General features: G+C 48.2%; 1 protein-coding gene across 1 annotated transcript; it reads left to right on the top strand.

Moving 5' to 3' along the window:
- The first annotated feature begins 103 nt into the window (after positions 1–103).
- Positions 104–8,229, top strand: LOC149287657 (uncharacterized). The gene is made up of 3 exons (XM_089492536.1): positions 104–128; positions 6,235–7,418; positions 8,224–8,229. Exons 1-3 carry the CDS (start codon positions 104–106, stop codon positions 8,227–8,229), a joined length of 1,215 nt encoding a protein of 404 aa, XP_089348662.1.
- Positions 8,230–14,024: the final 5,795 nt, after the last annotated feature.

Here is a 14,024-nt window from a genome sequence, read left to right as displayed (position 1 = left end):
TTCGCTGCCATTGCCTCCATCACTGCCATCTCTGCAGAAGGGCCAGATGGTGGACTGGAGGCCTCTTGGCCTCCAACAGCCCCACATGGTCTTTCCCCAGACCATGGCGGCGGGGAGGAAAAAAGTTGGTGAGGAGAGGGGAGGAGAGGGACTTTTCTCCCCAATGTCGGCACGCGTGGACTTGAGCATACGCGGATTTTGGTATACGCGGGGGGGAGGGTGTGTGTGGAACAGATCCCCCTTGTATACCAGGGGCCCACTGTATTCACAAGCAAAGGAGAGCAAAGAGAGCCCTGGAGAGCTTTGCCTTGGAGTGGCTCTTGATCTCTGCTGCCGCAACAAACTACAAATCCCAGGATTCCACAGGATGGAGCCAGGAGAGTTAACACAGTTTCAAACTGGAATATTTCTGCAGTGCAGATACAGCCTGAGCTGGTTGTAAAAGGGTAGAAGTACCCAGGTCTGGTTTTAACCATCTTAATAATGGTTTTACTTTCAAAAAATAAGCACTTGTTTTTCTGTCTAATCTTTATTTTTATTGTTGTTTGTTTGTTTCTATATTTGCTTGTTTCATTCTTGGTCTACCTCCTTCGTTCTTGCATAAAAATCTTTTAATAAGAAAACTGGAGAGACTTTTAAAACCTCCCAAAGGAGCACCTTTTGGCCTTTTTTTTTGGGGGGGGGGGCAATCCTCCTCTTAGAAGCCAAAGCCCAATGTTTTTGAATAATAATAATAATATTAAAAGTATCCTCCCATTTCTGGCCCCTTTTAAAACTCATGTTTCCCAGAAGGAGCAGAGCTGTGTAAGAAAACCATCTCAGAAAAGACACATAAAGAGACACACTTCCTTCCTTTTGGCCCAAGGAGCTGGGCTTCCTTATCACTATAAAGCCTGAGGGAGATAAAGAGAAGCCAATGGTCAGTTCAACTGAGGCCTCAGAGAAGGTTCCAGAACATTATTCCCCACAGTCACAAGCAGCACACAAAATGGCTGCCAGAAAACAAAATGGCTGCCAGAACACAAAATGTGAGTCTTGGGCAGGGGAGAGGTCTTCCAGCTGTTCTGCCCCCATTGGCCAGCCTCAAAAAGAGGTGGAGCTTCTGCTTCTTTATTTAGCTCTGCGTGCGGAAGAGTGAGAGTCAGTGGAGGCCTGGTACCCGGTAGAGCCTTGAGGCCTTTTTCAGAGGGAGGAGGAGGCTTCTTTGCAGCCTTGGGGGCTGCCTCCCTACAGAAGACCCTCCAGCCCCCCATCATTGACTCCAACCTGGGGGCCTTTCACTCATTCATCATTATCACATAGGAACCAAATTTGGGAGCTCCTCATTGAGGCACCCATCTTTCCTTCACTTCCAGGGGAATCCAGATGAGCCCTTCTTCCGAAGCAGCCAACAGTCAAAGCCACCAGCCTTCTAGAACCCTATTCAGGCTCCAAGCCAACTGCCAGCCTCTCCCAGAATTCCATGCTCTCCCTCCCAGCGGAGGAGACCGGGAGATGGAGCAATGGGTGCAAACTCCAGGACATGAGAGACCCCCGCCCCAGCATCTCCCCCCTTTTCCTCTCTTCCCATTTCATGTCCCTTCCAGGTCTCTCCCACTTTCCAGAGGGGAGCTGAATTAGTTTAATTCTTTTTACTTCTATTTTAATGTATACTTTTGTATGTTATAATTCAATGTTCTTAAACTTGTAATTTCAGTTGTGTCCCTTTATGAGGGGGAATGGGATATTATTATTATTATTATTATTATTATTATTATTACCATCACCATCATCAACAACAATTATGATAATTAGTTTCTTGTTCCCAAAACCACAGAGCCTTGTGAAAACTCAAAGACCAACAGAGATCCAAAATGCACTGCATAAATCGTCCAGTTTGAGACTGCTTTAACTGCCCTGGCTCAATGCTAGGGAATTCTAGGAACTGTAGTTTTGTGAGACATTTAGCCTTCTCTGTCAGAGAGCTGAGGTGCCAGAATAAACTCCAATCCCCAGGATTCCCCAGCACTGAGCAAAGGCAGTTAAAGCTGTCTGAAAGAGGGTTATTTCTGCCGTGTAATTTGGACCTCTGTTAGCCTTTGAGCTTCCACAAGGCTTTGTGCTTTTGAAGGAAGAGACTCATCATCATCATCATCATCATCATCATCATCCCTGCAGTGTGTTTTGAACCAGAATTTACTGGGACTTAACTCCAAGAAAGTGGGGCCAGGATTGCAGTCCTAGGAGGAGGAGGAAGGCATAGAGGAAGGGCCTGAGGAGGAGGAGGAGCAGAGAGGCCTCTGAGGATTCTTCAGGGGAAGAAGGAGAAGGAGAAGGGGGCTCCTGGGGGAAAAACCACGGGGAGAACTAGCTCCTGGTTGTAACTTCTTATTGTTATTATTATTATTGTTATTATTAAATTTTATTTATTTATAAAGACATAAAATATTTATAAACAGTATCTCAGTGATAGTTTTTTGTGGGTTTTTCAGGCTATGTGGCCATGTTCTAGTATCTCAGTCACTCTCTGTATTATAGTATCAGCAAAGATTTTAGCTGTTGTTAAGGTTTGGAAATCCTATTTGGGGGCCCTTCCGATTTTGGGGCCCTTTCATTCTCCACTTTGGGTTCCCTGAAGGCCTCAAACTGCCATTTGACAAGTGCTGAGCCAGAGGTGGCCATTTTGTGTTCCAGCGGCCATTTTGTGCTGCTTGTGACTGTGGGTAATATTGTTCCGGAACCTTCTCTGAGGCCTCAGTTGAACAGAGGCCTCTCTTTCTCTCCTGAGGCTCCAGAGAGAGAAGGAGGCCAGGCTCCTTGGGCCAAAAGGGAGGAAGTGTGTCTGTTTGTGTGTCTTTTGTGTCTCTTTTCTGAGAGGGTTTTCGTATTACACAGCTCTGCTCCTTCTGGGGAACATGGGTTTTAAAAGGGATCAGAAATGGGGAGCATAGTTTTAATACAAGCCTTATTCTTCTTCTTCACAAACATTGGGCTTTGGCTTCTAAGATGAGGCTTCTCCCCCAAAAAAGGCCAAAAGTAGCTCCTTTGTGAGGTTTTAAAAGTCTCCCCATTTTCTTATTAAGAGCTTTTCACTCAAGAAGGAAGCCATCTCAAATGACCAAATAAAAATAGAAACAAACAAGAACAACAAAAATAAGGATTACAGACTAAAACAAACTACTTATTTTTTTAAAGGAAAACCATTATTTGTAGGGTAAAAACAAGACTTGGGTGCTTCTATCCTTTTACAAACAATTTATGCTGTCTCTGCTCTACAGAAATAATCCGGTTTGAAACCACTTTAACTCTCCTGGGTCCATCCTGTGGAATCCTGGGATTTGTAGTTTGTTGTGGCACCAGAGCTCTCTGGCAGATAAGGCTATGTGTCCCAAAGGTAAAATCCCAGGATTCCATAGCACTGAGCGGTTAAAGCGGTGTCAAAGTGCCTTATTTCTGCCGTGTGGATGCAGCCTTCTTCGCAAAGGAGATGATGCTGTGAAAAAGCACTAGGGACATCTGGAGGTTTCAGCAGATTATTTATTTATTTATTTATTTATTTATTTATTTATTTGTGATGCACCCATTTCACATCTAGCTGGAGGGACATAACCAGGGCCCTCTCCAATTCCCCATCTCCTCATCCTTCGTCACTCTAATAGGGCATGGAGTATCTGTTGTGTAGGGGACCTGCAGTGAATCTATACTAGGTCCAGTGGGCTTTGTTTGGTGCAGAGGGAGGAAGGGGATGCCCACCTCTGCATTGGCCCAAAGGAGGCATGTGTCACCTGCGTATGTCACCAGCAGGATGCTATTCTCTGTGTCTTTGAGTGCTGCAAGGTTTCTTGCCAAGTTAATCCTAACCCTGCTCCCTTTTCTCAGGACCTTCATCTCTGCTTCCTTCTACACGGCTTTGGGGCCTCTCTTGCTGGAAGTGACTCAAGTGCAAGACCACCAGGACCCCTGCCCACCTGATGGCCGACACAGAGGCCAAGCGGAGGGAGTAGGGCTCCAAAAGAAACAGTCTGCGGAGGTACAAGTATTCTTTGGTGAGTTGAAGTTCTTGACTATTAATTTTCATCTGTGTCACTGCTAGGCCAGTTCATGAAAGCAAGCGGAGAACATATTCTCCCAATATAGCAGAGACAGTCCTGGTTAACCCTCTGTCACCCCACTTTTTCAGGGGCTTTTAAAAATGTCCCGGTTGCTCTCTCATCCTCTCATTTTTCCCCTTCTCAGCTCACTTCAGTTCCTGAGTGCCATTCAGTTTGCACCCCATCAACTCAAAAGTGGGGAGAAGAGAGGAAAGAAGGAGGCAGTATATTGCCCTTCCCAGGAGGCTGAAGCTAAAGCAAACTGCTGTGCCCTTCCCCATATGTGTGACCTTCCTCATAAACAACTTTGGCCATCCTCACCGCCTTCTGGATTGCTTGTCCACATGTGTCTTGCTTTTCCCATCTCTGCAATGTTGCAGAATATGGGGGAACATCTCTGGATCTAAATATGGGGTAGCCCCAGTAGCCCTCAATCCCAGTGTGCTCCCCAAAACTGTTATTAAAAATGACATTTGCCTCTGAAATGTGACAAGAAATTTCTAAATGCACTATAATTCTTTGGTGGCTAAATGTTCTGTATGTGTTGGGATAGTGAGTATCCTAATACATCTTCAATATCCCAGCAATGGCCTAAATTATATTGTTTATGATATTAGAATCATAGAGTTGGAAGAGAGCACAAGGGCCATCCAGTCCAACCCCCCTGCCATGCAGGAACTCTCAATCAAAGCATACACATCAGATGGCCATCCAGCCTCATCTTAAAGACCTCCAAGGAAGGAGACGCCACTGCATTCTGAGGAAGGAGTGTGTTCCACTGTCAAACAGCACTTACTGTCAGGACGTTCCTCCTAATGTTCAGGTGGAATCTCTTTTCCTGGAGCTTGCATCCATTGTTCCGGATCCTGTTTTCTGGAGCAGCAGAAAACATGCTTGCTCCCTCCTCAATATGACATCCCTTCAAGTATTTAAACAGGGCTATCATATCACCTCTTAACTTATGATCATTGCGGTCTATAAATAAAATGTATTATTATTATTATTATTATTATTATTATTATTGCCTTCTCCAGGCTAAACATGTCCAGCTCCCTAAGTATATTATATTGAAAGGATTCGAGACAAACTAGATTTAAAGGCAGCAGGTTTTTGCTTGCTAACATAATTTAAAGTTTATTTCCTGCACTGAATTCTGAAGTGATGAAATAATATTTGGGATGCACCATGCGATTTCCTCCCCTTTTCCTTAGTCACTCTCTGGATGAAGGCTGTTTTCTGTTGCAGGTGGCCTTTGAGGATGTGGCAGTATATTTCACTGAGGATGAATGGAATCTGTTGACGAAGAAGCAGAGACTTATGTACAATTGTGTAATGATGGAGAATTATGAGAATGTGGCTTCTGTGGGTAAGGAAACTGAATCCATTGTCCTTTCTATGAACACTGAGGTCCCTTTTATGCTTAATTATCCTGGTGTTATGATTCCACTAGAATTATAGAATCATTTCCAAACACCATCCAGCCTCTATTTAAAGACCACCAAGGAAGAGGACTACACGAAACTAAGGGAGTTGCACTGTCAAAGAGGTCTTACTGTCGTTCCTCAAAGGGCTTGATGGTTTCAAGATCCTTCACCACTCTGGCTGCCTTCCTCTGGGCATGTTCCAACTTGACAACATCCTTTTTAAATTGTGGGGCCCTGAACTGGACACAGAATTATTCTAACTAAAGCAGAATAGAGTAGCACTATTACATCCCTTGATCTCGAAACTTTACATGTATTGATGCAACCTAGAATGACATTGGCCTTTTTAGCTGGCCTGTAACTGTATTGGTTGTGAGTCATGCCATGTGCTCTGACTCAACACTCTATGGCAGTCTCACAGGAAATGATGCCACTTTTCAATCAAAATAATGTTACACAAATTTAATGGAATATTTTTCAACGGCCTGACTATCTGCTTCCACTGATTTCCTCATGGCAGTTCCCCTACAATTTCTTCTTTGCTAGCTCCTATGAGTAAGGATACAATCATTATATGGATTTGGGGGCATCCAGAACAGTGTCATGCTCGGGTCACTCACACCAACTTTATTAATTTAACCTGAAATAGGGAGGGGTGAACGTAGAGCTAAATCTTGGGGTAACACCTTCCTCTCTTAACGCTGAGATTCAGTCTTGTCTGTCATTGTCCTTGTTTACAGAAGAACTTGTCAGTCATGAGAGAGTCCACACAAGAAAGAAGTCACATAAATGTCAGGATTGTGGAAAAAAATTTGCCTACAAGTCAGTCCTTGGCAAGCATCAGAGAGTCCACACAGGAGAGAAGCCATACAAATGCCAGCATTGTGGGAAATGTTTTTCTCAGAAGCCAAGCCTAGTGAAACATCAGAGAGTCCACACTGGAGCAAAGCCATACAAATGCCAACATTGTGGGAAATGTTTTTCTTGCAAGTCATACCTAGTGATACATCAGAGATCTCACACAGGAGCAAAGCCATACAAATGCCAGCATTGTGGGAAATGTTTTTCTTTCAAGTCAAACCTAGTGACACATCAGAGAGTCCACACCAGACAGAAGCCATACAAATGCCAGCATTGTGGGAAATGTTTTTCTCGGAATTCATACCTAGTGACACATCAGAGAGTCCATACAGGAGAGAAGCCATACAAATGCCAGCATTGTGGGAAATGTTTTTCTTTGAAGTCAAACCTAGTGACACACCAGAGAGTCCACACTGGAGAGAAGCCATACAAATGCCAGCATTGTGGGAAATGTTTTTCTTTGAAGGGACACTTAGTGAGACATCAGAGAGTCCACACAAGAGAGAAGCCATACAAATGCGAGCATTGTGGGAAAAGTTTTTCTTTGAAGGGACACTTAGTGAAACATCAGAGAGTCCACACTGGAGAGAAGCCATACAAATGCCAGCATTGTGGGAAATGTTTTTCTTTGAAGTCACACCTAGTGACACACCAGAGAGGCCACACAGGAGAGAAGCCATACAAATGCCAGCATTGTGGGAAATGCTTTTCTTTGAAGGCAGACTTAGTGAGACATCAGAGAGTCCACACAGGAGAGAAGCCATACAAATGCCAGCATTGTGGGAAATGTTTTTCTCGTAAATCAATCCTTGTGACACATCAGAGAGTCCACACAGGAGCAAAGCCCTACAAATGCCAGCATTGTGGACAGTGTTTTGCTCAGAAGTCAAACCTAGTGACACATCAGAGAGTCCACACTGGAGAGAAGCCATACAAATGCCAGCATTGTGGGAAATGTTTTCCTCTAAAGTCAAACCTAGTGACACATCAGAGAGTCCACACTGGAGAGAAGCCATACAAATGCCAGCACTGTGGGAAATGTTTTTCTTTGAAGTCATACCTAGTGACACATCACAGAATCTACACAGGAGCAAAGCCATACAAATGCCAGCATTGTGGACAGTGTTTTGCTCAGACGTCAAACCTAGTGACACATCAGAGAGTCCACACTGGAGAGAAGCCCTACAAATGCCAGCATTGTGGGAAATGTTTTTCTTTGAAGTCAAATCTAGTGAGACATCAGAGAGGCCACACAGGAGAGAAGCCACACAAATCCCAGAAGTGAACTAACATTATTTTTTCAAGAATTAATATAGAAAATATATTTTCAACCCAGCAGTGAAAAGGCCCTTATGGTTTTGTTTGTAAGGGTTGTCTATCCATATGTCTCTGGTTTGTCTGTGGATAAGTCTGTTTATGTTTTAAAGTTATATTTTGTTAAGTTTAGGTTTTCATTGCTGTTAGTATAGATCATAGTTTATAAATTTTACTGGAGATTGTAGTATAGGTTAGCGAAATAGAGGGGTGGGATTTGTTGCAGCTGGCTCGAATAGTTATGGGAATGATATTAACAGGAAGGGGGTTAGTTTCTGGGGGTGGCAAAGGGGGTCTTGTTACCTGTGGGGCATAGACTGTAGGAATTGGAGGTGGGGGCTAGGTTGGGAAGAGGGTGGTGTTTTAGGTTTGGGGTTTTAATGTATAGTTTGGCTTGGAGTGGACAGTTCTGGCTTAAACACTGAATTCCTTCTATGTGTTCTCAATAAAGTTCTTTGCTATTTCAACACACTGGACTCTTTGATGCACAGAAGTTCTGCATTTGCACAAAATTGACACTTTCTTCTCTCCCCAGTCCTCACCTCCTTTCACAGCCATAAGAACAGCAGAGGCACACACACACACACAGAGAGAGAGAGAGAAAGAGAAAGAGCTATATGTACAAAACAGAGTCTTCCCAGCCTTTCTCTCCTGAGTCCAGTTCTGCAGCTTGGGCTCTATTCCGGAAGGAAAGATGGAAGGAAGGAAGAAAGGGCATACTCCTTCCCTTCTTCTAGAGGCCGACATTATTATAGAGGCTATAGGTGAGGTGTCCAGTAACTCAGTGAATAAGATCATACTGGATCAATTTGAATCTGTGAGTACTGAGGATGTGGAGAAGCTCCTTGGAAGTGTGAAGAAGACAACTTGCCCTCTCAACCCTTGCCCTTCATGGCTAGTCCTCCAAGTAGGAGATGCACTTAGGACTCACCTGAGATGTATCATAGATGCATCTCTTAGGGAGGGCTATTTTCCATCTTGCTTAAAAGAAGCGGTGGTTCAACATCTTCTGGAAAAGCCCTCCCTATATCCTTTGGATATGAACAATTACAGATCCATCTTCCATTTCTAAGCAAAGTGATTGAGAAGGAAGTTGCTCTTCAACTCCAAGCATTCTTGGAAGAATCAGATTATCTAGACCCATTTCAAACTGGCTTCAAGACGGGATACGGAGTCGAGAATGCTATAATCGCCTTAGTAGATGATCTTTGCTTGAACACCGACAGATGAAGTGTGACCCTGTTGAAGCTTTTGGATCTCTCAGTGGCTTTCAATACCATCGACCATGGTATCGTTCTGGAAAGCCTGAGGGAATTGGGGATCAGGGGCAATGCATTGCAGTGGATCCAGTTCTATCTCTCCAGCAGATTCCAGAAAGAGATGCTTGGGAACAGTTGTTCCTTTAAAAGGGAGTTTAAATTTGGCGTTCTTCAGGGCATCATCCTGTCACTAATACTGTTTAACATCTACATGAAACCACTGGGAGAGATCATCTGGAGAAACTGAGTGGAGTGCTATCAATACGCTGATGACACCCAACTATGGCGGGATACAGACGGGCAAAAAGGGGTGTATTCATGACGTCATGAAGGTAGAGCCTTCAGACGGCCCTTACCTGAATGCCGCCATGAACACGCCCCCCGCACGCCCCAAGCGGGAAGAAGCGGCATTAAAAAGGTGCTGCTTTTTTCCGCTTCTTTTTGATTTGCGGCGTACGTGCGCATCTCCGTCTGTAAGCTGCTGCACCTGTACGCCCGAATTGCCACGCCGCAAATATAAGTTGCCCGTTTAAAAGCTCCGTGTCAGCTGCGTCGCATAATGGGTCGGGGTCCGGGACATGCGTGGTTTGCAGTCAGGCTTTAATTGCAGCGTCCGCTGCCATGCAGCTGTGGAAGCTGCGGCACAGCTGCGGCGCATTTTAAGTCTCGTAACCCTAACCCTAGAGCTCCATGTGCGCATGCGTTGCTGGAATCGCGGGAAGTTGTAAGTTTTGCCGGCGGATGTTTTGGTTGTAGAAAGTGATAAGGGAAAGTTTGGAATTTAAAGTGACCCCCTACACACATTCCTGCACCATTTTCACCTGGGAACGGGCACAGTTCGGCTGCTCCTGGCACAGCTGTGCGGCGGCTCCCCTTTGCCACCAGGCAGGATGGCTCAGCCATCCACCAGCACCCCGAAAAAAGGCAGGGGGACGTCTTGGTCTCATGCGGAGACGGCTGACCTTATAGCTATATGGTCCCAGCCAAACATTCTGCAAAAATTGGAGCAGTCCTACCTGAATGCTGACACATATCGAGAAGTGGAAGAAGCCATGAGAGCCAAGGGCCACAACAGAACTTTGGAGGAGTGTCGCCGAAAATGCAAGTCGCTAAAATCTCAATACAAACAATACAGAGATGCCCAGGCCAGAGGTACTAAGAAGGCCACACCCCTGCCCTTTTACAAGGAGCTGCATGCTTTCATTAAAAGTGATGGAAGCATCAGGCCCAACAGACTAGCCACCAGTGGGGAGCGTGTGAGGGTCCCGGCGGGCCAGCCAGCCAGAGCCGAGCCTGTGGCGGTGGAGGAGGAGGAGGACGAGACCCCGGACCTTGAATGTGCCCAAGACCTTTTGATGCCCCCTCAGGGTAAGATGCGCCAGGGCCCCTGGGGGGAAGGGAGGGGGAAATGGGAGAAGGGGAAGATGTGGCCCCGTGGTGGGCACAGGGCAGAGATGACCCTTGTCCCTTGTCATACAGATGAGGAGCAGGAGGAGGAGGAACACCCCGACTCGGGCGATTCCTCCAGCAGCCAGAGACCTCTGGACCCCCGCGCCCTGCTCAGACAAATGTCTGCTGGGGCCGGGAGCTCCAGAAGGAGACCACCATCTCGTGCTGGGTCCTCTTCCACGACCAGCAGCTACCGTGAGTGCTCACCTCTCTCCCGGGCCAGTGCACCTGCCAGCGATGGCAGTGAGGCCGAAGAGAGTATGCAAGGTAAACCCTATATTTATGTTTATTACTGCATGGCTCAACTGCGCAATTGTGGCATGTTTCTTTCACTGCTTACTGTGCTGGTATGTTTGCAAGGTTGCTGTGGAAGTAGGCTTGTGAGTGTCCCTGGCATGGTCATGTGCTGCATGTGTCCCACATTCCTAAGGCACCCCTCCCTTGCATGTAAATCTCTCCTTTCCCCACGCCCTTAGTTTGAAGCTCTACCCTTTGCCACAGCTTCGAGTGAGAGTTCCTGCATGGCAGAATGGGGTTGGACTAGATGGCCCTCAGGGTCTCTGCTAACTGTAGGCTTCTGTGACTCTCCGCTTGTATGTCCCATAGTAGGAGGATGAACTGAAGCAGAAGAAGAAGGAGAAGGAGAACCACCTCCAGCTAATCCCATAGCTGCCATGTCAGCAGAGGAGAGACTTGCCACCAAGAAGAAAAGGGTGCGTCCGTCAGCAGCTACTAAAACTGTGGCGGCTGTGGATCAGCTCAAGGCTTGCTCAGAAGAGCACATGGCAGCACTGATGCAGCAGGGGCAGCGAGCCTTTGAGGACAGGGAGAGGGGCAGACAGTCCCGCAGGGAGCTCATGGAAAGGGCACTGGGATTTCAAGAGACGGCACTAGGATTTCAAGAGAGGACACTGGGAGTTCATGAGAGGAACCTAGAAGTTAATGTGAGGGCACTGGGATTTCAAGAGAGGAACCTAGAAGTTCAAGTGAGGGCAGTGGAAGTTCAAGAGAGGGCCGTTCAGAACCAGGAGAGATCAATAGACAGGTCAGACCAGGAGCAGAGGTGACTCAACACCACCTTGGAAGCCCAGACTGTTCTGATGGGGCAAATGCTGGAGATCATGAGGGGAGGGCAGGGTGGCCCGAGACGCAGAAGGGTACGTAGGGAGCAGGGTGGAAGAGGCAGGGCTGCTGTCCCCAGGGTGGTGGATGAAGGGGTTGAGCAGCAGGAGCCCCCAGCAAGAGCTGGAAGAGCCAGGGCTGTCCCCAGGGTTGTGGAGGAAGAAGTAGGGCAGCAGGAGCCCCCAGCAAGAGCAATCCTTCCAGCTGAGGAGCAGGGAGTTGCCATGGAGGTGGAACTGTCTCAGCAGCCTCTTGCTGGGCCATCCTCCAGCCTCTTCAGTGACTCTGTGGCAGTCCCACCGCCCACACCCCGCCCCCAAAGGCAAAGGGCAACTAGAGGGGGCCTGGGATCAAGGGGCAGGGAGCACTGACAAGGCACTAGGTCCCATGATGTCCCATAAAGACATCATTTCGCCTCCCAGGGCATGTGTTCCCTCCCAGCCCTATCTACTCTAGTCTACCCTTCCTGTTCTCTCCTCCCACCATGCCTGGCTCACTGGTCCCCAAACCAGCAATGTCCAAACTCTGTCCTTCCAGGTGTTTGGACTTCATCTCCCAGAATCCCCAGCCACCTTGCCCTGTGGTCTGGGATTCTGGGAGATGAAGTCCAAACACCTGGAAGGACAGAGTTTGGACATTGCTACCTCCCAGCACTCCTGCCTAGCTTTAGACTGCACAGTTGCGCCTAAGCTATCACATTCACACTCACAGCCACACTGCCGCAGTTGCGCATAATGAACCACACAAATTTTTTTTAAAAATAAAGTTTTTTATTAACAATAAAAATCTTATTTACAACTATTTACAAAGGGAAGGGGGAGGGTGAAGGGGGTGGTGGTGAAGGGGGGATGGCAGAGGGGGCAGGGGAGGGAAGCTGCTTCAGGGAGGGGGAGACAGGGGTGGGGCGGGCAGCCGGCGGAGGATCTCCAGCTGGTTCCTCTCTATGGCCTCCACTCTCTCCCCCAGCTTCTGGATCGCCGCCTCCATAGCAGAGAGCCTCCTCTCCGTCCGGTTTTCTGTGGGGGGAAAAGAAAGAGGATGGTTAGGATCAGCCTGTGGAGCCCATCACCCACTCCCACAGGCAGGGTTTTGGGTACCCCCACTCCCTTCCCTGGGTTCACCTCCACACTTACCTTGCTGCCGGGCTTGGAGCAGGCGATCCATGGCCCTGGCATCCAGGGCCAAGTCCTCTGCCTGGCCAGGCAGGCGGTGGCTCGGGCCAGGCTCCTCGGCGGCGGCAACAGCAGCGAGGACTTCAAGCCCTGCAAAAGAGGAAGAAAAGGCCCAAGTTACCATGCTGGCATGGCAGAGGAGGGCACAAGTGTCGTGGGGGCTGCAGTCAGGCAACCCTCACCCCTCACCCTGGGGACCTACCTGCCGCCAGAGGAGCCTGCTCTGCCTGCGGAGGGGCCACAGCAGTTGGTCCTGGCTGTGGCCCACCCTCAGGGACATCCTCGTCCCCCGAGGATGGTGGAGAGGGCGACCTGGCACGGTGCCCTCCCTCCCTCCGCCTCCTCCTCGGCCGCACGCCTGCAGAAGGGAAGAGGAGGGATGGCATTGGCACCATGCAGAAAGGAGAGGAGGGCAAGGGAAGGGTCAAGGAGGGGAGGACAGGGCATGGCAAGAGCTCTGACTTACCTGGAGGACGGCGATCTTCCGGTCTGGGCCTATCTCCCCTGACCCACAGGTCCTTCAGCCGCGAGAAGAATGGTGGCCGCTTGTCAATCGGGGGCTCCTCTCCGAAATCCTCAAGGGTTTCAAAGAACGCTGCCTTGAGAGTTTTAAACTTAACTCTACATTGGTGCAGCGTTCTTTGAAACCCTTGGTTTCGGAGGGCACGAGATGACTCGAGAAAATGCCCCCGGTTGGGCTTGTTGGTGCTGGCCATCACCCTTCTCGCAGCTGCCTGTGGCATCAGGGAGTCCAGGAGGATCCCGACCTCCTCATCGGTCCAATAGGCGAATCGGACCGGGACCCTCCTGCGTGGCTCTACCATGTTGATCGCCGTCCTGGGGTCTTGCACAGTTGCGCACGGGTATATATGGGCACTTGCGGCTCAGGGCCGTTAGGCCAAGGTGGTCCTAGGCCAATGATAGCTTTCAGAGGAGCAGTTTGAATCTTTCCTCCAATAGATGCCCTCTGGGTGCCCTATTGATACATTCAAATGAGCCATTAGGAAAGCTTGAATTTGAGGGGGATTGATACATTGTCAAAGGGGCAATTGGCAGTTGGAGCTGATGTATCTTTTTCACCCAGGAAAACAGGTGCCAGGCGACCTTTTGTGTGTGTGTATTTGTGTGTGTCCCCCTCAGGCACGTGGCAAAACATGCCCACAGCACAGATCAGGAATGATAGGCAGACACAGGCTGTGGATAATGGGATACATTTATTCATGTCCTTATGCTATTACAGGACATTGCACTCTGACATCACAGATGATGGCACAGGAGCCATCCTTCAGATTCTCCTTGTCAGAAAAAAATCTGCCAGGGCATTCCTCACAGTCTCCCCTGGTTTCTTCTTTT

This window comes from Sceloporus occidentalis, unplaced genomic scaffold (genome assembly GCF_023333645.1).
Source record: "Sceloporus occidentalis isolate IW3139 unplaced genomic scaffold, rSceOcc1.0.p SCAF_57, whole genome shotgun sequence".
NCBI classification, from domain to species: Eukaryota; Metazoa; Chordata; class Lepidosauria; order Squamata; family Phrynosomatidae; genus Sceloporus; species Sceloporus occidentalis.
This window is presented reverse-complemented; position numbering and strand designations above follow the sequence as displayed.